We start from the raw sequence: 26,180 nt of genomic DNA on the forward strand, positions 1-26,180 counted from the left end.
TGCCTACCTCTCTCTCTTCTTTGTCTCTGTCTCTCCATCCCCTCCTTCCTTCCAGCTCGCTCCTTCCCTCTCCTCCCTCCTTCGTTTCACCTGTGGTGGGCTGCTCAGAAATTGTCGTCCCCTCGCGTGACGCCTGTACCTGGGAGTGCACGCGAGGACAGAAAGCCATTGGTCTCGCCAGGTGTGCCCTACTTCAACTATGTCATCTCAACTAATACTTGCAAAACTGCTCTATTGCCCCCATTTTCAGTTGAGGGAACGAAGTACGGTTGAGAAACTGAGCAAATAAAAATAGAGGATGGGGAGACGCCTGGGCGGCTTAGTCGGTTAAGCTCCAGCTCTTGATTTCGGCTCAGGTCATGATTTCACGGTTCGCGAGACTGAGCTCTGTGTCGGGCTCTGTGCTGCCAGCTTGGGGTCTGCTTGGGCTTCTCTCTCTCCCCACCCCCCCTGCCCCTCCCCCGCTCGTGTACGCATATGCCAGTGCGTGCGCACGCCCACTCTCTCGCTCTCAAAAGAAATAAACTTAAATAAAGCACCTTAAAAATTTTTTTTAGTTATTTATTTTTGAGAGACAGACACAGAGCACAAGTGGGGGAGGGGCAGAGAGAGAGGGAGACAAAGAATCCGAAGCAGGCTCTGGGCTCTGAGCTGTCAGCACAGAGCCCGATGCGGGGCTTGAACCCACAGACTGTGAGTTCATGACCTGAGCCGAAGTCAGATGCTTAACCGACTGAGCCACCCAGGCTCCCCTAAAGCACTTTTTTAAAAACTAAAATACAGGATGGTTCATGAAATGTGAATTTCACATAAACTATGGGTTCTTTTTTGAGTATAGTGTCCCGTGCAACATTTGGGATATACTTATGCTTTAAAAGAATGCATTGTTTACTTGAAGTTCACATTTCCTGGCTATCCTTTTATCTGGTATCCCAGGAACTAAGCGCCAGCAGCTTGCGTTCAGTACCCCCAGCCACGTGCTGCCCGGGCCACGACTCGGCAGCCCGGGTGGCTTCTTTCCCAGACTGGAATTGTTCTCCTTGGTGTCCCCCCTCAGCAGTAGAACTAGATTGTGGCGGTCAGCCAGCCCTCTCTTGTTTCACAAATCCCTGAGCGAATCAGCGGCTCATCAGTTGGCAGACCCTGAGCCCCACCCACCACTCCACGTTGCCCATTCTCTGCCCCCAGCCCCCTTCTGGCACTTTCTCCGCGGGCTGAACCAGCCGTCGAGGAGCCTCCCTCAATCAGATCCTGTGCGACCACTTCCATTTTCCTGCAGTCCTTCGAATAGCAATGAAAACATTCCGTCTTTCCGGTTAAGATTGGAGGGCGACCTCGATGTCTTACAAGATCCCCCTTGGCTGTCAAGGCGAAATCACTCACTGCCCGTTCTGCTTGTTAACACTGGTGCAGGGCATCGCTCAGATCAACTTGGCCGACTACGACGGGTCCGGCGAGATGCAGCTGCGCTGGTACGCGGTGCAGGTGTTCGGCAGCTGCGGGCCGCCCGGGCCGGGGGCCGCCGCCAGGGACCCCGCGCTGGCCGTCGCCGGGAAGACGGTATGTGTGCCCACCCGTGGCGCCACCGCTTTCCTGCCGCCTGCACCCGCCGTCACGCGAGTCCACCCTTCACGAGCGTCTGTGCGCGCTTGGCATCAGAACATAGTGGCGCCGAGAGGCAGTGTCAGGGGACGGCACGGAAGTAGGTTTCTGTAGCTGTGGCCATGCGTGACGGCGGGTTTAACGCGGACGAGCTGGTGACTGTGCGCCACACGTTGGTGGCTTTAAAATCGAGCCCTCGGAGCCGCTCGGGCCGGCCAGGCTAGGTCCCGGCGACACGTGGCCAGCCGCGGCTCAGGTGCGCCCTGTCCCCCCCCCCCCACAGGACGCGGTGACGGCGCTGCTGGCCAGGACCACTGCCCAGCTGCAGGCCGTGGAGCGTGAGCTGGCTGAGGAGCGCGTGAAGCTGGAGTACACAGAGGACGAGATCCTTGAGATGGAGCGGAAGGAGGAGCTGGCCGAGGCCGTGTCCGAGAGGTAGGGCCCTTCCGCGCGCCGGGCGCACGGAGCCCGGCGCCAGGCCGCCGCCCTGGCAGAGGGCCCCGGGGCAAGAGGCTCTTCTCACCCGCGCCTCCGTGGAACGTGCCGGGCACACACTCCGTGCCGCCCGATGGCCGGGATGCTCACGGGGACTTTCGTGCAGCGCCATAGGAGGCGGTACCTTGACCCCTGTCCCCAGCTCCCCGCGCAGGCTTTTCACCCTCTCCTCGTGTTGTGGAGTGTCCCCGAAAGAGAGCGGCTGTGAATGGCTACAAGTATTCTGCTCTGCCGGGACTGGTATAATAAGGTCCCTTTCAGTTGTATTTAAGCAGCTTTTTTGGCTTATGATCTCCCTCCCACGCGGTTCACCGTTTCAGGTGAACGAGTCCGCGGTGACTGGGAGAGTCACAGAGTTGTGCCACCTTCGCCACAGTTGATTTCTGGGCACTTTATTCATCACATGAGAAAGAAACCCCTCTCTCGTTAGAGCAGTCGCACTGTCCTCTTACCCTGGCCCCTGACCACCGCTCATCTCCTTGCTGTCCCCGTGGATTGGCCTGTTCTGGACATTTCACCCCCGGGGAGTCATGCACTGTCCCTTCGCATCGTACCTCAAACAGCCTCTTGGTGAACCCTTGACTCGGTAGAGACCGCTCTGCGGTTAGAGGCATAATTCAGACGGACAGGCTCTTCGAGTGAATGGATTTCTGTCTGGTCCTTTCTGGAGGCGCTTTTGTATTGCTTTATTTGCCTGTTTCTCCGTGAAGAGCATCCTCTATTTCCAAAGCTTCCTGCTTCTTCCCGATAGCTTTCCCTGAATTGATTTTAGGAATTGATTTTAGGGAGGGAAAGTGCACGGCAGTGGGGGGGAGCATTGTATTCAGGGACCCTCGGGAAGCTGGGAGGGCCTGGGAGAGAGGGTTCAGGATTCTGGCATCTTCGGCAGCTGCCATTGGGTGATAAAGACAGACAGACCTTCTCACTGAAAGTCCTTGTCACGTCGTCTTCCCTCTAAACCAGAAAAGCCCATTTACTTCTTGAGGAAGCACCTCTCCGACCACCGGAAGGCGCGTGGGTCTTGCTGCCGTGCTCTGAGTGCGGCGGGGGACTCAGCCCCTTCATGCGCGTTTTGTCTTTCCAGTTTTGTCAGAAACGATATATTTTATTTTTCTGACGCCACACCTCTGCCAAGGGGTTTTACCAAATTGAATGGAGGTTACACAGAACGTTCTGTGCGTGAGCTGGGGAGGCAAGGGAAGGATCCACAAAATGAAAAACAAAAACGAGATCCTGGGGAGCTGTGAGCATCCGTTCCGTTCCATGCGAGTCAAGTTCAGCTGGGAATTCCTGAGAAAGAACAGAAGAGGGTCGGGGGGGACAGGGAAGGCCATGTTGGGGAAGAAAAGGCGGGGGGAAGGAAGACGGCGTTGACGCACCTGTCTGGGCTTTCGCGATGTCTGCCTTCAGGAGCTGGCAGGCCGACTCGGTGGACAGCGGCTGTAGCAGCTGCGCCCAGACCAGCCCCCCGCACCCCGAGCCCTGTTGCGTCGGCGCCGACCCCATCCGTGGACACACGTTTGCCGGCCAGGCAGACCCTTACAGCCCCGAGAAGTTTCAGCCTCCACCTCTTAAGGTCAGTGGAAGAGGGTGAGGGATCTATGCGGCCCCCCGAGGTCCTGCCGCACCGTCCCAGGCACCGCCCTGGACGACGAGCGGGAGGGCCCACATCCTCCATGGGAAACCGAGGGAGTCGGTGCGGGGGTGGGCGAGAAGACACTGGGGCCGACAGACTCATACGCGAGAGTAGGGTGGTGTGGCTTACCCGAGACCGGGGCTGTGGGGAGGGTGTGGTGTAACGTGGGCCGTGCTGCTGGATGGGGGGGGGGGGGCACGGCCAAGGTGGTATTTCACTGGGAGCCGAGGGAGAGAAATGAGGGCCTAGATCTGGAAACAGAGTCACATGGGCCCAGCGGGTACCGTCAGCTCTCAAGTAAAATGAAAGGACGGCTACGGCGAAACCTGGTAGGTTTGTACCCCTCCGTGCTGTGGGGCGATGACCCGTTCCCATCTTCGGGGCTCAGGATGTTTTGTGAGTCCCCGGGGTTTTGGACACTCATGGTCTTTTTTCTCCGTCGGTGACGTGACGAACTGTGAAGTGTCCCTTTGCCCCTTCTGTTCACCCGATCTTAGCTGTGCTCGCGGCCGTATCTTCAGTGCAGAAATCTTGGTCGCTTGCGGCGATGTGTGTCTGAGGAAGCCGGAGAGGTGGGGAGACACCGCATCAGCGCTCTGTCGAGACTTTGTTCCCAAACGGTTCAACTCCCCGAAGCTTTTTATCAGCGTGGCCCCCGCTCTCCCCTCACAGCACAAGTACTGAGAGAAGTGGAACCCGCCTGCCTCAGTTTCCCCAGGCGCGGCCCACGCGGCCCCAACCGGGTGGCTTCGGGCTAGGCTGCCGGTAATGGCCATCGGGCAGCTTCTCAAGACCTTTGAAAGCTTCGGCTCAAACGGGGAGGGGGCCGTGGCCGGCTGGTTTGGTGGGTTGTCGTCATCCCCAGCCCCCGATTTGCATTTTGAAATACTTCACATCTACAGACGACTTGCCGGGATAGTAGAACGAACGCCCACCCGCCTCGCACCCGGGTTCCCCAGCTGCCAGTCCCTCACCGCGTTTGCACTGTCTCTCCACGTGCACGCGGGGAGGCGCGGGGCGTTGCACACGTGGCCGTGGAGGAAATAGTGCCTCGAGGGGGAGGCGGGCAGCAGGGTAACTCCGGACAGTACGAGGGTGCTCGCCGCTTGAGAGAGTCACGGGGGCTGCGAGTGTATCTCAGGGATCTGCGTTTGTATCTCAGAAAGGTCGGGATTGTGAAACGGTGCAGCCTCTACGGGTAACAATACAGAACTTCCTCAGAAGCTTAACCGAGCTGCCGTATGATCCAGCAGTGCCGTTTCTGGATGTGTATCCCGACACTAGGGTCTGCACACACTGACGCTAGGGTCTGCAGGAGATACTGGCACGGCCAGGTTCCTAACATGGTTATTCGTGGTAGCCTACAGGTAGAAGTCACCCCGGTGTCCACCGGCAGGTGGGTGGATAAGGCAAACGCCGCACAGCCACCCAGCGGGATGTCATTCAGCCTCAGAAAGGAAGGAGATCCTCCTTCCACGCTGCAACAGAGGCGAACCCTAAAGACGTCGTCGTGCTAAGCGAAATAAGGCAGCCACAGGAGGGCGAACACCGAATGATTGCACGTACAGGAGGTCCCTAGAGCGGTCAGATTCCTACGGACAGGAAGCACGGAGGTGGTGGCCAGGGGCTAGGGGGCGGGAGGACCGGGAGTTGTCGTTTAATGGAGACAGTGGCAGTCTGGGAAGATGAAAAAGTTCTAGAGCTCTGTGTCGCAACAGTGGGACTATATTTAACACTGTTGATCTGTACACTGAAAAATGGTTAAGGTGGTAGATTTTATGTGGTTTTTACAATAAAAAAGAATGAAAGGTCACGGAAGCCTCACCGAGAAGGGAGTTTTTGAGCGGAGGCCTTGAGAAAGGAGTCTCCGGAGCCGTGTGTGGGCCCCGGGGAACGGCATTCAGGTACAGGGAGCTGCACATGCAGGCCCACGGGCGGGGGTGGGGGCTGAGAAAACAGCAGTGAGGCCGGTGTGGGGCAGGGGGTCGTCAGAGCCGAGGACGGAGAAAAGTAGAAGGACCGGATCACACAGGGTCCACTCGGGACCCTCCCTTTTCTCTGAGATGATTGGGAAAGTGGTGGGTGGTTTGGGGCCCAGGATTGACCTGATCTGACGTAAGGTTTCTCGTTGATTTTCCTTTGTCTAAAATAATTTGGGGGGGCACCCGGGTGGCTCAGTCGGTTAAGTTTCTGACTCCCGATTTTGGCTCAGGTCACGATCTCACGGTTTGTGAGTTCGAGCCCCATGATTCTCTCTCTCTCCGTCTCTCTGCCCCTCCCCAACTCATGCACGCGCACACTCTTTCTCTCTCTCTCTCTCTCAAAATAAATAAATTAATAAATGGAATAAAATAATTTTTTGACATGTAATTGACAGAAAATGAACTATTTCAAAGCAAACGATTCAGGGGCATTTAGTATGTCGCCAGTGCAAGCAACTACCACTCTGCCTAGTTCCAGAACGTTTCCATCACCCCAAAGTAAAACCGCGTGCCTATGAGACTCACTTGCCAGCCCCCCTCCCCAGCCCCTGGCCGCCAGCAGTCTGCTTCCTGCCCGGGAACTTGCCCATTCTGGGAACTGCCCTCCGTGCATGGACAGGTGGGCTGTTTTCACCTTTGGCTGTTTGGATAACGCGGCTTTGAATGTTCGTGTACAAGTAGTTGTTTGAACACCTGTTTTCAGTTCACTTGAGCGTGTGGCTAGGAGGGGAAATGCCAGATCTAACTTCGGCCTCACCGGAGTCTCCCTGGTGACTGTGTTGAGAAGAGATGGGGGAGGGGAGGGAGATCTGGAAGAGGGGGACACCGGTGAGAAACCCACTGTGCTGATCGGGCGCGAGATGCTGGTGACCCAAATGGAAGGTTGGTGACAAGCGGTCAAAACATGCTTCCTCATAAACCTGGAGCCAGTAGGATTTGATCTCGGACCAGATATGGTGTGTACAAAAGAGAGCAGAGTCCAGGATGACAGGAAGTTGGGGTTTTTTTGTTTTGGTTTTTGTTTTGTTTTTTGCATGAACCATCAGAAGGTAGGGGTTCTCGGAGGAGGTGGAGAGGTGGGTATTAGGGGGAGAAATTAGCAGAAGTTGTTTTGGACGTAAGTATCAAATGCCAGTTAGAACTCCAAAGGCAGAAGGCCGGGACGGTTCATGTGAAGCTTATTGCTCGTGTTCTAGAAAAAGTCATGGTAACGATGAGCTACTGTCTAGGTTGATAAAGAAACCAACACAGAAGATGTCTTCCCAGAAGAAGTCGCGAGTCTTCCGAAGGAGAGGCCCGGCCGCAGGGCCCGTGGGTCGCCTTTTGTCCGGAGTAGCACGATTGTCCGTTCGCAGACCTTCTCCCCCGGAGCACGAAGCCAGTATGTCTGCAGAGTAAGTTGAAATTCCGTTGCCACCTGTCTGGACTGTTTTCTTCCCCCCACCCCCTTTGTCGTGTGTTATTTTCACTGTTTATGCTAAAAGACACACGTGTTCCCAGGCATACCAGTGATGAGCACCACGCGTGTATGGATGGAAAATCAGTATTGTGGCTTCGTCTCCCCTCACCCATGCGTATGTGACTCTGCATCTGTTCGAGATTCTAATACATTCCTCCCCAGATTTTCAGTCTGTATGCACACCAGCTCGTGGTACCCGGGAAGCAGGGCCAATCAGTTCTACATCGGCCTAAGGAATGACAGGTTGGATCAGGGAGTATCCTGAATTGGATTGAGATTGGGAAGTCGGGCCACTGAGTGGTTGGAGGTCTTAAAGTGTAGCTGTAGCGGGGTCCCAGGGAGGATGGCAACCTTGAAGACTCCGGACACTGAGGCAGGGTTCTGACCCCCCCAGCATGTAAATTCTCCCCCCGAGGGTGATGGCGGGAGATGCTGGGTGCTTCTCAACCTTGGCTGGCCGTGCGGTCAAGTCATGTTGGCAATGGTGGGGGGTGGGGGTGTTGGGCAGGTGGGAGGGCGTCACAAAATGCTAGTGCCCGGGTTCCCAAGATTCATCATTGGCCATGGTGGGGCCTGGGCATCAGGCTTGGGGAAGCCCCCATATGATTCTGATATGGAGAGCCCCGAGGTAGGTAGAGGGGGAGAGCCAATCCGCTGTGGTCCTTGAAGATAGGACAGCGTGTTGGGGGTTGGCGAACAGTGGCGGTGTGACAGTAACAGCACGGAATAGGAAAGAGAAGGGAATTTGAAGGGTAAATAGTCATGACACAGTGGCCTGATGCAGCTGTTTGGGTTGAGGAGAACTTGGACCCTTCCCACCTCTGAATCGGGCTCGTGGAGGTAAAGCTCCTTCGGTTGCAGGGGACCGCCAAGGAGCTGGCTCCATTTGGGCAAAAGCAAAGTTCAGTCGTACGAGAGAGTCAGGCTCAGGCCTGGGAGCGTGGTCCAGGGGTCCCCGAGCCCATGCTCAGGTTCAGGAACTTGCTAGGACTCCGAACTCGGCAAAGCCGTTACACGCGTGATTGTGGTTTATTACAATGAAAGCATAGAGACCGAGGTCGGCAGGGGGAAGAGGCGCATAGGGCACCGTTCAGGAGAGACCTGGTGCAAGCTCCCAGTTCTCTTCCAGTTGCCTGGATGGCTCTTGGCACTGGTCACTGCCGGGAGAGGCCGCAGGCATGGAGTACTGCCAACCAGGGGTTTGTGGGGGGCTGGTCACGTAGGCACAGGTGATGGCCTGCATGGCTGACCTTAGTTTCCAGCCCCTCCGGAGGTCAAGCTGATGGCCTGAGGCCCCCACCATAAATCACATTGTCAGCAGAGCCTGTGTGGTTTGGCCCGAGGTCCCCAGGTAAACAGGGATGCTTAGGCAAGACATTCCAGGGCTTCACGGGTCACTTCCCGGGAGCTAGGCAAGGACCAAACCTTTCTTGGGGAAAAGTTAATCCTTTATCCTGGGGGGGGGGGGCGGTGAACAGCAGGGGGTTGGGGCCACGTGGCCCAAGCTGCTCCTGTGCCATTTGCCAGACCTGCTGTGCGTCTCCCCACAGAAGCGAGGCGTCCGATCGCGGCTGCCCTGGGTCGTGCAGGGTCAGGCCCGGACACTCCCGCCCCATCAGGCCGAAGCCCTGTGGGGGCTGATGCTTAACCAGACACCTGGAGGCACGAAACAGAAGGCTACCCTCACGTCCCTTCCTCACCTTAGGCCGAACCACTGCAGGGTGGGTTCGGGTCTGCTCAGTGAGCAGGGCAGGGAGGTAAAGGAGGAAGTCTTTGCTTCCCCAGAGAGAGGTTTCCACCTCTGGTGCCGTGTTCTGCGCCCTGCATAAAAGCGTGCATTTACAAGTGATGCTTTTAGAGGTCTCTTTGTTTTTGTATGTTTGTGATGATGGGGCGGGGAGGCACGTACACTGGTGTGCCACAGCATTTCCTGAGTCTTCTGGGTCAATTGGCATGGAAGATACGGCCACGAAGGCAAGGACTTTGGCTTTCGCACAGATACACACGGATCCTGAAGCGCAAACCCGCCATCAGATGTCTTGGCTCCCATAAAGAAGGCGTTCTTTCTTTTGCTTCTTAAAAGCAGACCTTTTCCCTGGCAGAGCGGGTGTTAGGGCTGCTGGCTCGTCCTACTACCAGGAACGAGTCTCTCGGAAAGCCGTTTTTTCCCAGCTCTTGCCAAAGCCGGAAACAGAGCAAATGAGAACGCCTGATAAAAAGTCAAAGGCGCTGAAGTCCGTGCTGGCTTCCTGAGCGTCACACAGGACGTCCCGTCACAGTTGGTATCAATGAGACAGAAATCTTGTGGACTCTACCACCCTGGAAACTTCGCGTGGTTTCGTTGATGTGGCACATGAAGGAGGACAGGGGGTTGGTTTGCGTATTCAGTTTGTTTTCGCTTGTCTTCAGTTTGACTCGAAACTCCTGTGTAGTTTTGTCTTCACCGAACCCGCAAGTCTTGCTAAAAAGCCCCCGTAGCCGTGAGCGCGTTCGGGTACCCGTGAGGAGAAATGAGATCAGTTCAGGGTACACCGAGAGAATGAATATCGAATTTCTGCGAAAGTGTTTCTGAACCTCATTTCTTTTTGGCACAGCTTTATCGTAGTGACAGCGACAGTTCGACCCTGCCCCGGAAGTCCCCCTTTGTCCGAAACACCTTGGAAAGACGAACCCTTCGCTATAAGCAGGTATGTGCCATGGAAACTGATACGGAGTCTAGACTTACCCTGGGAGTTATTGTTACAAAAGTTAAAAGGTGGGGGCTCTTAGGTGGCTCCATCTGTTGAGCGTCCGACTTCGGCTCGGGTCATGATCTCATGGCTCGTGAGTTCGAGCCCCGCGTCGGGCTCTGTGCTGACAGCTCGGAGCCTGGAGCCTGCTTCGGATTCCGTGTCCCCCTCCCTCTCCGCCCCTCCCCCACTTGTGCACGTGCACGCACTCTCTCTCTCTCTCTCAAAAATAAACAATAAAAAATTTAAAAAAGGTAATATTTTAGGTCACGTTAATTAAAAGGTAATATATTTATTTCCTCATTGACTGCGTTATAATTTTCAGAAGCCTATGTAATGTCAAAATATTGCCAATATTTCTTAATGTCCTAAGATAACATCATGATCTAGGATAATTCATGATCTTTCCGTTTTTAAATATAATACATTCATGAGCAACCATCCTAGATGAGAAAAAACCATCCTTTTCTCTTTTTTGACAAGGGAACACACAGAGTTGAGAAAATGGGAGTCTCAGCCCAGAGCCTTCCACATAGGCCTGTTTTACCGCCTTCGTTCCCTTTACCCACCGAGTTCTTTCTCTACATCACGCAGGTTGACAGCGTTGTGCCGCCTTCAGTTTGTGAGCCAGTAGTTCCTTATCTTTTTCAGGCTGAGATTCTTTTAAAGAAACAGTAAGTCCCACATTCCCACGTTGCTCTACTCAGAGCAGCTGCTGACTGGGAACGAGAAGACAGGACAGAGTTCAGCTCCGTCGGTGTTTTTCAGCCGGCACGCTGGTGGCAGTTTGACTGGGTCATCACTGTGGGGGCCGCCCTGGGCGCTGGCGGCCGTTGAGCTGCCTCCCTGGCCTCGATCCGCTAGTAGCCAGTGGCACCCGCCCTCCCCTCAAGCCGTGATGACCCAGAATGCCTCCGGACGCTGCGGAGAACCAACCGAGCTCTACCGCGAATTCAGCAGTGCTTTTAAATGAACCTGCGTTTGTTAAGTCACGTCGTGTATTTGCATTAAATGTACGTATGCGTGCATGCTGTACGTGTGCACAATAGTGTACGTGGGTGTAGAAAGCATACAGTTCCTCAGTCCACTGATCGATGCCCACTGATGTGTGCTACAGTGAGTGCCGTTCCTAAGGTTGCCTCCCATTGAGCGGGAAGTACCGTTCTCCACTCCATACACAAAGTTCGCTTTTCATCTCAGGACTTTTCTTAAACGTGGCAGGTTTGCTTACTTGAGGCTTCTACCGGGAGGGAAGGTTTTGACAGCTTGCGTGTGTGCCTGTGCAATCTTTTAGCATGGATCATTTAAGATTGTCCAGTATATTTTTTCGACTTTTTACAGTGGCTGTATTTTCTGCTGCCTTTGTAATTTACTTAATCCGTTTTCTCTTGTATTTAGGTTTGGTCAGTCATAAACTTTATTTTTTAACGTTTATTTATTTTGAGAGAGAGAGAGAGAGCAAGAGAGTGTGAGCAGGGGCGGGAGTGGCAGAGCGAGAAGGAGAGAGAAAGAATCTTAAGCAGGTTCTGCACTGGGACTCAAACTCCCGAACCGTGAGATCGTGACCTGAGCCGAAATCAAGAGTCGGACTAAACGTTTAACTGACTGAGCCACCCAGCCGCCCCCTGTCATAAACTTATTTTTTAAGACTTTATTTTTGAGCTATCTCTCTACCGAACATGGGGCTCGAGTTCAAAATCCCTCGATCGAGAGTCCCACGCCCTACCAACTGAGCCAGCCAGGTATCCCTCGGTCATAAACTTTAATTGGATTACTTTTGATTACTTTTACATGTCATGAGTTGTGCCTTTTATTTGTTTTTTGAAATATTTATTAGAGAGCAAGAGAGCATGAGCAGGGGAGGGAAAGAGAGAGAGAGAGAGAGAGAGAGAGAAAGCGAGCTCATGTGCGAGTTGGGGAGAGACGGAGACAGAGAATCCCGAGCAGGCTCCGCACGGTCAGCAGAGCCCGATGCGGGGCTCGAACTCAGGAACTGTGAGATCATGCCCTGAGCCGAAACCAAGCGTCGGACACTTAACCGACCGAGCCACTCAGGCGCCCTGAGTTGGGCCTTTTAAGTGCAAGTCGAAATGAAATTTCGTAACCAAAGAAAATGCACGTTTTGGGGCTTGATGTATGTTGTCAGGCAGAACCTCAGAAAGATCATACCCGCCCCCGATCCCGGCAGCTCCGTCTGAGCGGCTCTGTTTCTTCACGCTTTCGCAAATGCGTGGGGCCTCGGGAGACGGGCCACCTGCGTCACTGACTTGATACTGGAGACTTAGCCTCGCCCACGCCTGTGGTTCATTTGACATCGGCCACGCGTGGGCAAACGCCCCCCCACCCCGACCTGTGCGGCAGCTGCGCCTCCCCTGCCCGCGTGCCGCGTGGCAGAACCTGGCGGGGGGCGAGGGGGTCCGGACTCGCTGCGGCCCCTGCCCTCCCCGCCGTCAGCGCACGCGCTCAAAGCTGCCGCCTCCCGCAGCCCTGCAGGGCCTCCCTGGCCGAGCTCATGGCCCGCACGTCCCTGGACCTGGAGCTGGATCTCCAGGCCTCGAGAACGCGGCAGCGGCAGCTGAACGAGGAGATCTGCGCCCTGCGCGAGCTGAGGCAGCGGTTGGAGGACGCGCAGCTCCGAGGCCAGACCGACTTCCCGCACTGGGTGCTGCGCGACGAGCGGTTCCGGAGCCTGCTGAAGGAAGCCGAGAGGCAGGTAGGAAGCCGGCGCCCGCCTCGCCGGCCCCTTGGCGTCCTGGGCCCGCCCGGTCGCGCTGACGAAGCTGTACTTGAAACCATCCGGGTGCTCGTGTGAAGGAGCTGGGTCCCTTCCCCCCGTGGGCCAGGCAGCCGGTGTCCCCGGTGGCGCCGACGCACGTCTTTTGCAGCCGCCTCGGGTCGGGGTGGTGGGGGGAGCGCTGGAGGGAGGGACCCCAGGACCCTCCGGCTGGCATCGCCATTCCCCGCTCTGCGGTGGAACGTTCCGTGTCGGGTGTCTGCAAGGCATGACCCCCCGGGGACCCCAGTAGCCTCTGTGAAGATTCCCTGTCGGGGGGTGGGTGTGGATGGGGCAGGCCTTTCTCCCCTCCGCGACCCGGCGGCTGGGAGCGGCTTAGCAACAACGCCTTGTTCGTCCCACGCTGCTCTTCCAGACGAGACAGACCAAACTTGACTTCCATCAAGAACAGGCAGCTGAGAAGATGCTGAGGAAGGCCTCCAAGGGGGTCTGCCAGCTGCGAGGGCAGAACCACAAAGAGCCCGTCCAGGTGCAGACCTTCAGGTAGAGGCGCCACGGCCCCGCTTCCTTGCGTTCCTTGCACTGTCACACCTTCGTCGTCACCACAAGCATAAGCGTGACAAAACCCCACGGGCGGTTCCGAACAAACCCGGAATCCCCACTGCCGTCAGCATCTTGGTGTTTTCTGCTCCTTTGTGTCTAGGAACTGGGTTCCTGCTGCTTGCAGTCATAATGCGGGTTCCCGTTTGCGTTTCGTTTTTTGTCTTTTAATGAAAATATCCTGGGTTGCCACATAACCTGTTAGCCTTTCTGGCTGTCACGTTTCATGTAAGATAGAATTTGCCCAACTACTCTATTTTACAACCTTTCCAAATATCTGCTATTGTGAACAACACGGTGGTTTACATACATATACACACGTATCACCTGTGCCTCTTCACTTAACTTTTTATTGAAGCATAGTATACATACAGGGACGGGTGCCTTTTGTACGTGTAAACTAGTCCGGTGGGTTGTCGCAACGCCACACGGCAAGAATCAAACATTATCAGTACCCCCCGATATGACCGTATGAATCGCATACGTCAGTTTTCTGTTTTTGCTTTTCGTAGGAGAATTAGTTATGTCCATATTCTTTTGTGTCTGACTTTTTTTTTTTAATATATGAAATTTATTGTCAAATTGGTTTCCATACAACACCCAGTGCTCATCCCAAAAGGTGCCCTCCTCAATACCCATCACCCCCCCTCCCCTCACTCCCACCCCCCATCAACCCTCAGTTTGTTCTCAGTTTTTAAGAGTCTCTTATGCTTTGGCTCTCTCCCACTCTAACCTCTTTTTTTTTTTCTCCTTCCCCTCCCCCATGGGTTTCTGCTAAGTTTCTCAGGATCCACATAAGAGTGAAACCATATGGTATCTGTCTTTCTCTGTATGGCTTATTTCACTTAGCATCACACTCTCCAGTTCCATCCACGTTGCTACAAAAGGCCATATTTCATTTTTTCTCATTGCCACGTAGTATTCCATTGTGTCTGACTTTTTAAAAGATTGAGGTGAAATTCACAACGCATAAAAGTCACCGTTTTATTTAAAAAAAAATTTTTTTTCAACGTTTTTAATTTATTTTTGGGACAGAGAGAGACAGAGCATGAACAGGGGAGGGGCAGAGAGAGAGGGAGACACAGAATCGGAAACAGGCTCCAGGCTCTGAGCCATCAGCCCAGAGCCTGACTCGGGGCTCGAACTCACGGACCGCGAGATCGTGACCTGGCTGAAGTCGGTCGCTTAACTGACTGCGCCACCCAGGCGCCCCAAAAGTCACCGTTTTAAAACGGGCAACTCCGTGACATTCAGTACGGTCACCGTGTTGTGTGGCCGTCCCCGCTGTCCAGTTCCAGAACCTTTCCTTCACCCCAGAAGGAAACCCCATCCCCGTTAAGCGGCCACTGCCCGTTCCCCTGCTGCCCCCTGCGGCCCCTGGCACCCCCAGGCGGCTTTTGGGCCCTTACATGGAAGTGGCCTCATACGTTATGTGACCTTTGTGCGTGGCCGCTTTCACTTAGGACAATGTCTTTGAAGTTCACGCGTGTGTATGTAGCTCGTGTCAGTACGTCATTCCTTTTTATGGCTGAATAATCTGTGCCTTTTAGCCTTAATGTTTCTATACGCTGAATTTTCATGTCGCCATCATAAAAGAACATAAAACACTATCACCCCCCTCCCTCAATCATGATTTAGAACTCCTTCATTTGTAGAGAGCTTCATTTGTTCATAAAGCAGATATTTACAGAGCACCTGCCATAGGCCAGGCACCGTTCTAGGCACCGGGAACAAACCCTTGTCCTCAGGGGGCTTCATAACTTCCATCAGCATTTAGAGAATCTGTATACAGACAGATGTGTTGTTAGGAATTTAAATTCATTTTTTTTGTATGCTTAAGAAAGGCCATCATTGACACGAGAGCCTCCCATCAGCTTTCGTCGCACGTATATCCGCTTCTAACCTGTCATTCTTTCCAATCCCAGGGAGAAGATAGCATTTTTCACAAGACCAAGGATTAACATACCTCCTCTGCCTGCCGACGATGTTTGATACAGTGCTTTGTACACATGAAGTATTTATCTGCCTGTTTTATTTTCATGAAGTTCTTAGACTAGCTACATTTGTCTTTAAAATATTTGTGCAAAGCTATTAATATACACCTTTTGTAAAAAAAAAAACCCACATCTATATCTATACATATATATTTTATAATAGTGACGGCAACAGGGCTTGGCTTTCCCTCGTTGTGAAATTGACATCTCTGAAGACAGGTTATTTTATAAAAGATCAACTATCATGTTAAGAGTGTACAGTTTTTACGCTGTTTTATTTGACTTAAAGGCTGGAAGACAGAAACAAAGTGAGTTCAGGCAAATTCACTGTATTGTAATTTATTTATAGTACTTTTTTTTTCCTTGAAGGAAAATACTGACGTTCAGATGTATTTTAAGACTAAAATTGTGTGCTTCAGTATTTGTCATGCAGTAGAACGGAACTTTGGGGCCGGTTTTGTTTCTGACACCCAAAACGCAAACACTCTGTGCTCAATCCATCGCTTGTAGCCGTCTCTCGCGTGTCTTCACCGTGCCCGGTGTGCACGCTGCGGTGGCCCAGGGCCGGGTCACACGCCGTGCGGGCACCGCAGAGCTGTCTCCCGTGCGCAGTGCGCGCCACGAGCCTCCCGTCCTGCCGTCTCTCCGCGCATCCCCGTGCGTCCCCCCTGTGAGTCTGACGCGGGCCCCGAGCCCCGGCATCCTGGCCTCTAGCCTGCCTGGCCGTGGTGGCTGTCCGTGGGGGCTGTCCGCAGGCAGCCCCGCCTTCTGAGTCCGCTCCCCCTGACCTTGGCCTCCGAGGCGGTTGTGGAGCTCCTGCGCTACCACCGTGCCGCGAAGGGAAGTGACGGGAACCGGGAACGCGCGTGTTCGCAGACTCCGTGAATCCACGGATGGACGTGGCGGTTATGACGTAGAAGTGATGGCCTTGGAAGGCGCTTTTTTGTGGAAGGAAGTGTGTGTGGGTAACGACGATTACCCAGTGGGTCTCTTACAGGAGAGTATTTGATTTAAATCAAAACCCGCCCCCCTCCCAGTACTGGACTCTACCCAATATTTCTTAAGAAATCTTAGAAGTAGTTCACGAGGCAAAAAAAAAAAAAAAAATTATGTAATAAAAATATACCAATATTCTTTTAAAATGCCAAATGATATAAATATTTCGCCTAATACATATTTATTATCTATGAAATGCACTCTCCTTTACGAGGCCTCAGAGAAGTAAACGAGGTGGGTCACATGGAACGTAAAAAGAAAACCGAACTCTCTTCCTAGATCTTTCTGCCTCTCCCTGGGAAATGCCCCGCCCCCTCTAATCAGTGTCTCGCCCTTCTCCTTAGTCTGTAACCGCCCCCTCGTGTAACCTGCCTGCCTTTTTACATTTGTTAAAAATGAATTTTGTAAAAGCATTTCGTTGACACAGACCCGTCACAGACAGTGGCGTTTGTCAGTGGTGCTGGGACTGAAGATCGTGCGTTCGCAGCGCCCAGCTCTTGCTCTGTATTTCCGCCTCTAGTCTCGCTTTTTTTTTTTTTTTTTTTTTTTTTTTTTTGCTAATTTCTCTGTGTACATAACCCACAACAGAGGCAGAGACGCGCAGACCATCAGTCCTTGCCAGAACCGCCCGACCGCAGACGGCGCGGCCGAGCAGGTGACACCGGGGGCGGGCCCCCAGCTGTCGAGACTCTCAGCTCCAGCGGAGAACCGCCTGCCTCCGGACTTGGGTGTGTGGAGGGCACGTCACGCCCGTCTCGGGCACACCGCTCCCTGGCCGTGCAAATGTGTCCTGGAGGCACTGCCTGGCCGCTGCTCCTCAGCGGCCGCCACGCGCAGCTCTCTCCGCAGGAGGGGGGCCTCGGGGGGCTTTTCCGGCACCCTCCATCAAGTAGCAACGTGGGGAAAACCCCCTGTGCCAATGCAGAAGGCCCTCACCCCAGGGCTTTCACACAACTCTCACTGCCCGGCATATGCAGGTTTCTGTTGGGTGTGCGCCCGCACCCCAGGGTTGGTCATTTGTTTTTTCAATCCCTATTCCGGTGCCAGTCCAAGGGGTGCTTGCGTCTGTCACCTCTCCAGTTACTTCTCCCGCGTCCCTGCGAGAGTCCGCCTTTGCACCTGAACGGTACCAGAGTGCGCCAGGAAGGAAAAGCCAGCCAGATGGAGGAGGTGGAGGGCGAGGGCCTGGAAAGGGCACAGGGACGGCGACAGAGACCAGCCCAGCTGGCAGGTGGACAGGAAGCACCATCACTGGCTTGTCTCTCGTGACCTGGGTTTCCAGCTTCTTTCTAGTTAAGACTGCCACCCCCTAGAAAACCCCCACGTGCCAGAAAACTGAAGGCCTGTTGTCGTAAGGGGTGTTCTCATCTTCTGTTTGAACTTGACCATAACCGTGCCGTGGGATGAGAAAGCTGCCGTGTTTTATCAGCAGGTCTGGTCCAGAGACGATCCGAAGTCTGCCACCAGGGCTCTTTAGAAACAGCGCGACGAGTAAAAGGGAATTTGGTCTTCATGTCACCTGATCACAGAATTGTCACTGCTGAAATAACCTTCTGTCGTGGGAATAAGTTATAATCAGTACTCATCTCTGTTTTTGTCACTGTTCCCTACTTGCATTGTTTGTATTGTTGGAAAGTATTCCTCCTATAAAATTAAACTAACCTGCCTTAAGAACAGAATGGAGATGTGTGATTTTTTTTTTAAAGAAAAACGTAATCACGTGGGCTTAAGTATATAAAAATGTACATTTTTTAAACATAAAAACCGGTATAAGAGTAGAACGGTAACACGAACACACGTGCGGCCATCCTCCATACACCTTCTCTGTTTAAAGAAAAATGTAATCACATGGGCTTAAGTATGTGCACCTTCTCTGTTCAGCTACGTATTGCTGACTTCTAATGCCATTCAATAGCCAGGGTTCACCTTTCCAGTGGTCTCGTGGGTCATTCGCTTTTTATGTTGTTTTTTAAATAGGCTTCCCGCCCAGCACGGAGCCCAGCTTGAGGCTTGAACTCACGATCCTGAGATCAAGACTTGAGCTGAGAGGGATAGTCAGACACTTAACCGACTGAGCCACCCAGGCCCCCGTCATTCTTTTTTTTTTTTTTTTTAACTGAACACAATCCAAATATACATTTAATGGGATTTCTTCACGCCGATGGGTTTTTTTGGTAACCGTTTTCTTGAGATAGAATTCACGTACCATATAGTTCACTGTTTAAAGCATGCAACTCGGGGCGCCTGGGTGGCTCAGTCGGTTGAGCGTCTGACTTCAGCTCAGGTCACGATCTCGCGGTCCGTGAGTTCGAGCCCCGTGTCGGGCTCTCGGCTGATGGCTCGGAGCCTGGAGCCTGCTTCCGATTCTGTGTCTCCTTCTCTCTCTGCCCCTCCCCCGTTCATGCTCTGTCTCTCTCTGTCTCAAAAATAAATAAACGTTAAAAAAAAAATGTTTAAAAAAATAAATAAATAAATAAAGCATGCAACTCATCGGTATGTAGGATATTCACAATTGTGCAGGTATCACTACAATCAATTGTAGAACTTTTTCATCACCCATTAACACTCCCCCCCCCCCCCCCAATTCTCCCAACCCTTGGCAACCACTGACCTGTTTTCTGGCTCTATGGATTTGTCCACTCTGGACATTTCCTATAAACAGAATCATACGGTGCGTGGCTTTTGCGTCTGGCTTCCTTCACTCAGCATTGGGTTTTCCAGGTTCATCCACGTTGTAGCAGGCGTCAGGACTTCATTCCTTTTTATTGCCGAAGAATAATCCACTGTGCGGATAGACCACGTGTTGTTTATGCGCTCACCAGTCGACGGACATTCGGGTTGCTTCCTTCCACTCTTTGGCCAGTATGAATAATTCCGCTTCCATCATTCACGCTCAAGTCTTTGTGCGGACGTATGTTCTCCTTTCTCTTCGGCCTGTACTAAAGGTGGAGCTGTTGGGTCGGACGGTAACCCTGTGGTTAACCTTTTGGAGAGCTGCCAGACCGTTTTCCCAAGCAGCCGCGCCATTTTACATTCCCACCAGCAGTGTGCATGGCTCCCGATTTCTCCACATCCTGGCCGACGCTTGTTACGTCATTTCGACCATGGCCGTCCTAGTAGGTGTGAAGTCGTATCTCCTTGTAGTTGCGTCTGTCTTTACCGGATCTATCCCTCCACCCCGCGCCACCCCCCCACATACACACCCTGATAATTTGTTGAAGAAATAAGATTGCATGTTCTCTGAGCCTCCCGTGTTCTGGCCTTTGCAGCGTCCCTCTGGAGGTGCCTGGGTGGCTCTGTCGGTTGAGCGTCCGACTCTCGGTTTTGGCTCAGGTCACGATCTCACGGTTCACGAGTTTGAGCCCCACATCCGGCTCTGCGCTGACGGCACAGAGCCTGCTTGGATTCTGTCTTCCTCTCTCTCTGCCCTTCCCTCGCTCACACTCGCACTCTCAAAATAAACTTAAAAAATTTTTTTGAAGTGTTCCTCTGAACTTCATTTTCCATTAATAAATACTATGGGGGGAAAAGCTGTTGTTGAATCTACAAGTTTGGTCGGATTCCCTTTTGATCAGATGCTTTCCCTTTTTTGGGGGGCGGGCGGGGGCGGAGAATGAGTGGCAGGAATTTCTATTTGCATCCATCTGGTGGCTTGCAGTGTCTTTTTTGTAACGTTGGAAACCGTTGCCAATCGACACCTAGATCCATTAACTCACTAAGGTTACAAAGTGAGGATATTCGAACGCTATCAATTGTTTTTAACTTACTTTGAAATACCTTTATAAAGAGAGAACCTAGTGGTACAGTTTGTATGGGTAAAGCAAGATAGGTGCTTAGTTTTTTTTCTCGACCAGTTCTGAAAATAGTGGATTGCTTTCCTAGCATTATACAGTGGTCACCGATTTGTTCTTGGTTTTTGGAAAAAAAAAGCTCACACGGTTTTCTTAGTATCGTCGTTATCAACACACAGTTTAAACATGGTTGGTGTGCTTTAATCCATTCGAGTTGTTACCCTTATCGATGCTTAAATTCCCCTGTCTTTGGCGGGGGGACCTTGCCTGGTTGGCTCCTGGGTCCTTTTTGGTTTTGGGGAACAGCCTTAGCTGGCTCCCTTGCTATCCCGCGTGACCCGGAAATGGTCATTTCTCCATGGAGGGTTCGGTCTCTTGGTGCTAGAGGCACTTACCGATACTGGGCTGGTCATTGTTTTTAGGCCTTTTATTTATTTTTTTTTAATTTTTTTTTTAACGTTTATTTAGTTTTGAGACAGAGAGAGACAGAGCATGAATGGGGGAGGGTCAGAGAGAGGGAGACACAGAATCTGAAACAGGCTCTAGGCTCTGAGCTGTCAGCACAGAGCCCGACGCGGGGCTCGAACTCACGGACCACGAGATCGTGACCTGAGCCGAAGTCGGCCGCTTAACCGACTGAGCCACCCAGGCGCCCCTGTTTTTAGGCCTTTTAAATAGGTAGGCAATATTTTCTTTCTTTCTTTTTTTTTTTCAGGATAAAGGGATGAGAAAATATCACGTAATTACTCCTTCTCTTTATCCTGTATCATACACACACCACAGTTTCAGAATAACGGAACCAACACGACCACCAATAATATAAGTAACTAGAAACTGGCATTTTTCCCCCGGTTATTTTAAGGTGTACCTCACTAGGAATATGTGTTCAAATTGACCGTGTTTTAAAGTAACTTGGAATCTTTCCATCCTACGTGACTATCAGCTGGGCACATGTGTTTCGCTTTGTTTTGGACTTTGCATTTTTATTTTATTTTATTATTTTTATTTCTTAAAAAAAATTTCTTTTTGCGTTTATTTATTTTTGAGAGAGAGAGAGGGACAGAGCACGAGCAGGGGGAGGGGCAGAGAGAGAAGGAGACAAGGAATCCGAAGCAGGCTCCCGGCTGTGAGCTGTCAGCACAGAGCCCGACGCGGGGCTCGAACCCACAAGCCATGAGATCATGACCTGAGCCGAAGTCGGACGCTCAACCGACAGCCACCCAGGCGCTCCTCAATTTTATTTTCTAGTTATGTAAAATATTGACATGGTTCCAAAGACAAACAAGGTGTATTCAAAGGAGTTGTTTTTACTCTTGCCTCTACCCTATTTTTTTCCCTCTCCTTATGGGTCACCATTTAGGAAATACTGCCTTTTCCTGCATTGTTCAGTTTTTAATATAAGCAGATACATAGGCATATGTAAATGCATACACAGGCATATACGCAGGCTGCACACATATATACGTGTGAATATACGCATATACACAAATACGTCCATATCTGTGTTTGTGTTCACTCCTCTCTCCGATAAACGGTAGCACACCAAACACACTTTTCTCCGCCTGGCATTTTGCACTTACAAATGTACCTCAGAGGTCACCAACGTCTGTATTGGCTGCTGTAACAATTTACAACAAACTTCGTGGCTTAAAACAACAGAAATCGGGGCGCCTGGGTGGCTCAGTCGGTTAAGCCTCCAACTTTGACTCAGGTCATGATCTCAGTGTTCATGAGTTCAAGCCCCGCGTCAGGCTCTGTGCTGACAGCTCAGAGCCTGGAGCCTGCTTCGCATTCTGTGTCTCTCTCTCTCTGCCCCTCCCCCCCTCTCAAAATAAAGTAAAACATAAAAAAAAAAAAAAAAAACAGAAATCTATTCTCTCATAGTTCTAGAGTCCAGAAGTCTGTGATCAAGGAGTCAGCAGGGCTGGGCACCCTCTGAAGGCTCTGGGGGAGGATCCTCCCTGCCTCTTCCAGCATCTGGGAGGGGTCTGGGAGCATCTGGGGTCTGCCTGCAACCCTGGCGTTCCTGGGTTCCTGGTGGTAGAGCCACGCCCCCAGTCAACCCCCCCCCCCCCGATCTTCATCACCCTCTCTGTTCCTCTTCTGTCTCTTCTCAGAACACATGTTCTTGCATTTAGGACCCACTGGCTAATCCTAGATGATCTCAAGATCTTTAATTACCTTAGCAAAGACTCATTTTTCCAAACAGGGTCGTGTTCACAGGTTAAAGAGGGCCACCATTGGACACACTACCATCTGCCCCCCCCCCCCCCCGGCTCCCCCAAATCCCCGCCCACCCCCCCTCCGAGTTCCGTTCCCCCCATCCCCCCCCCCCCCCCCCGCCCCCCCGGTTTTTTCCCCCCCCCCCCCCCCCCCGGGGTTTCTAGTCTGCTGCTGTTAAAAATAACCCCGCAACGAAAAAGCCTTCTGCAGACATCTTTTCGTATTTTTGCCAGGGTTTCGGTGGGATCGGTCCGAAGCGGGAGCTGCAGCTCACAGGGTCAGTGCGTCTGGGATTTTGCGGGGTGCCACCTCATTTCTCTGCTGGGGGCTGTGCCATTTCGTGTTCTCACCGGCCCTGTATGCGACAGTTTCCCCACACCGTCACCAATAGCATGATGTCACCTTGCGAGCGGTTGCCACTTGCAGAGATGAGAAGTAATACCTCAGCAGAGTCTAAGTGTGTTGGAGACTGCCTTCATTATAGAAGCTTTTTGATCTGTTTTATTGTGTTAGGGCTGACTTTCTTTCTTTCCTTCCTCTTTTCCTTCCTTCCTCCCTCTCTCCCTCTCTCCCTCTCTCTCTCTCTTCCTCAGCATTTTCTCAGCGATCCTTGCTTAGTTGTGCTTCCAAATGGATTTTATAATCAACTTGTCTAGCCCCCGCAGTGGAGGGAAATGATGGAATCATTATCCAGGATTGTATTAAACTTACAGATGAGGGAAAGCTGACATCTTTATGGCATTGAATCGTCTTATCCAACAATGTGTTATGTATTTCCATTTGTTCAAAACTAATATTGTGTCTTTCAGGAAGGCTTTACAGTTTTACTCGTTTATATTTTAGATGTTTTTTTGATAGGTTTTGGCCTATTTTTATAGTCTGTCTTAACATGGATAAAGACAGAAAATAGGGATAAGATAAATTCTCTACATACAAGGCTATAGACCTTTTTCTCAGACCTCACTGGAAAAGCTAGCGTTTCCCCATTAAATAAAATGTTGGCTTCAGGAGATGAATTTCACACACGCACGCTTTGATGTTAAGGATGAGCCCATCGATTTCTATTTTCTTGGAGTATTTTCGACATGGATAGGTATTGGGTTTTTCTAATTACTTTTCTCCATCTATTGAAATGATCGTATCATTTTCCTAAGCTCTAAGAATGATTGATTATATTCCTGGGTTTCCTATTAGAGACGTTTTGTAAAATAAATTCCATCTGGCCATGATATATAAGCATTAATGTGCTTTGGAGTTGGTTTGTTAGTATTATATTTATGATTTTTGCATTGCTACACTAATTTTTTTTTTTTAGTGCAGTCTTGGCCGCGTTGAGGGTCAATACTATAGTTTCTAAAGAAAATGTGGAAATTTTTCTTCTTTTTCTTGGCTCCGAGATGGTAAATTTGAAAGAATTCTGCTGGGGAACCATTTGGGTGCATTCTGTTTCTTTTTCTTTTTCTTTTTTTTTTTTTTTAAATCACAGGGGAGCTCTTTAAATCACTTCTCTACTTCCTCTATGGCAATTGAGCTCTTTAGACCTGTCTCTTGAGGTCAGTTTTGGTTAAGTTGTATTTTTCTTAAAAATGATCCATTTCACATGTTTTCCCTTTTATTTGTCAAGAGCACACGGCACAATGTTTAGTGGTTCCTTCCTTTCAACTGTTCTTTCCCCGTGGCATTTCCGACTCTCTGTATGTGTGTTTTCTCCCTTGTTTTTCCCCTTGATCAGGTCAGTTACTGAATTATTTGGGGGCTTCTTTTTTTTTTTTTAAAGAGAACCAGCTTGAGGCGCCTGGCTGGCTCAGTTGGTGGAGCTTGTGACTTGATCTCAGGGTCGTGAGCCTGAGCCCCACGTTGGGGGTAGAGCTGACTTAAAAAAAAAAATAGAACCAACTTTTTTTTTTTAATTTTTTTTTTTTAACGTTTGTTTTTATTTTTGAGACAAAGAGAGACAAAGCATGAATGGGGGAGGGTCAGAGAGAGGGAGACACAGAATCCGAAACAGGCTCCAGGCTCTGAGCGGTCAGTACAGAGCCTGACGCGGGGCTTGAACTCATGGACCGCGAGATCGTGACCTGAGCCGAAGTTGGCCGCTTAACCGACTGAGCCACCCAGGCGCCCCAGAACTAACTTTTGATTTTACTTATTCTATTGTTTTTCTGTCTTACAACTCATGAAATATTGCTTTCGTTTTTATGGATCCTTTGTATTCTTGTATCTTCCTTAGTTGCCTCGTTTGGGTAGTTGTTTGAGTTGGGTGTGTTTATTTGAAATTGTATAGGGCTAAACCAATTTAGTGCTCTATGTTTTCTCTTGTCAACTCATCTGTTGAGTTTTCATTATCATTATAACTAAGAAATTCTAGAATTTCACTTTGTATGTCCGCTTTGACCCCAAAGCATTATTAACATGTCTTTAAAACGTCTTTCTGGAGGGGCGCCTGGGTGGCTCTGTCAGTTAAGCATCTGACTCTTGATTTCAGCTCAGGTCATGGTCTCATGGTTCATGAGTTCGAGCCCCGCATCGAGCTGTGTGCTGACAGCACGGAGCCTACTTGGGATTCTCTCTCACCCTCTCTCTCTGCCCCTTCCTCACTTGCTCTCTTTCTCTCTCTCAAAATAAATAAATAAAACCTAAAAGCAATTAAAAAAAAAAAAACAAAAACCACCTCTGGCCTGTTCTATTAAAAAAAAAATCCAGATACAAGGGTCTTAACAGATTTTTATTGATTTCTACTTTCGTGGCAAAGTAGAGAAATCTTGTTTGTGTTATTTTTATTTTTCGGAATGTATTCAGGTTTTCTTTGTGGCCTGTGATAGTCATTTTTTATGAATGTTCCATGACAAGCAGCACATTCTGTATAGTTAGGGTTTAGAAATTGGCTGATTGATTTATACTTGCATACATTTGATATTCATTTCCTAGGACTCCCGTAATACATTACCACAAGCCAGGTGGCTTCAAACAACAGAAATCTTGTTCCCTCACAGATCTAGAGGCCAGAAGTCTGAGATCCAAGTGCGGGCAGGGCCCCACTCCTTCTGGAGGCTCTCGGGGAGGAGCCCTCCTCCCTCTTTCGGCTTTTGGTAGCTCTAGGTGGCCCTGGGCTTGTGGCCGCGTCCCTCCAAGCTCTGCGCCGTCTTCACGTGTCAACAGATTCCCTCTCCTTTCTCTTAAAAGGACACCAGTCATTGGATTTATGGCCCGCTGTACATTTCATCTTGAAGATCCTTAAATACTCCACGTGCAAAGACGTTATTTCCAACTGAGGTCCGCTTCTGCAGTTCTGGTGGATATGAACTTGGGGGGGGGGGGGAACACAATTCAACCCACTGCACGTACATACACACCTAAGCCCCATTTCATAGATCACGTCTGGGTTTTCTGGGTCTTTACTCACGTCTCGTCTACTTGAGCCGTCTCGGACCCATGGAGGATGGCTGTTAGGGTTTCACTTTTCCTTCTGTCACCGGTAGTTTCCCCTTCTGAAAGCTGTTGCTTGTTATTGGGCACACAAACGTTAGTGACTCTCAAAGTCTTTGTTGTGCGTTGTAACCTCGCCCTCCGTGAAATGGCCTTCGTCTCTCCGAATGCTTTGTGCCAGAAAGTCCACCTTCCCCGATACTGTGAATGTGATCCTTTCATTGTGTTTGGGCTTTCCTTGTACATCATTTATTTCAGTCGTTTTGTTTCAGCTGCATCTGTCTCTGCGGAGATTGTTACGTTCTGCTTTGTTAGATACTCTAAAAATGTGTTAACCTTCTTACGTGAATTATGATGGGCTATTTACATTTATTAATATTATTTATTGCTCTCTGATCTCATTTCCATCATTTTTTAAAAATGATCTTCTACTAGCTGGAGGGCTTTTTATTTTTTTAATTATTTTTTTAATGTTTATTCATTTTTGAGAGAGAGAGCGAGCATGAGTGGGGG

At 50.9% G+C, this 26,180-nt stretch overlaps 1 protein-coding gene across 1 annotated transcript in view; it reads left to right on the forward strand.

The window, feature by feature from the left end:
- Nucleotides 1–17,906, forward strand: part of WWC3 (WWC family member 3) — a 118,404-nt gene extending 100,498 nt beyond the window's left edge. The window contains exons 17-24 of the mRNA XM_049644875.1: nt 1,414–1,560; nt 1,886–2,037; nt 3,508–3,673; nt 6,945–7,109; nt 9,769–9,861; nt 12,389–12,616; nt 13,053–13,180; nt 15,163–17,906. Coding sequence (XP_049500832.1) covers nt 1,414–1,560; nt 1,886–2,037; nt 3,508–3,673; nt 6,945–7,109; nt 9,769–9,861; nt 12,389–12,616; nt 13,053–13,180; nt 15,163–15,229 — 1,146 coding nt within the window. The 3' untranslated portion in view covers nt 15,230–17,906. The remainder of the gene's footprint in view (nt 1–1,413; nt 1,561–1,885; nt 2,038–3,507; nt 3,674–6,944; nt 7,110–9,768; nt 9,862–12,388; nt 12,617–13,052; nt 13,181–15,162) is intronic.
- Nucleotides 17,907–26,180: the final 8,274 nt, after the last annotated feature.

The sequence above is a fragment of the Panthera uncia genome, chromosome X (assembly GCF_023721935.1).
Source record: "Panthera uncia isolate 11264 chromosome X, Puncia_PCG_1.0, whole genome shotgun sequence".
NCBI classification, from domain to species: domain Eukaryota; kingdom Metazoa; phylum Chordata; class Mammalia; order Carnivora; family Felidae; genus Panthera; species Panthera uncia.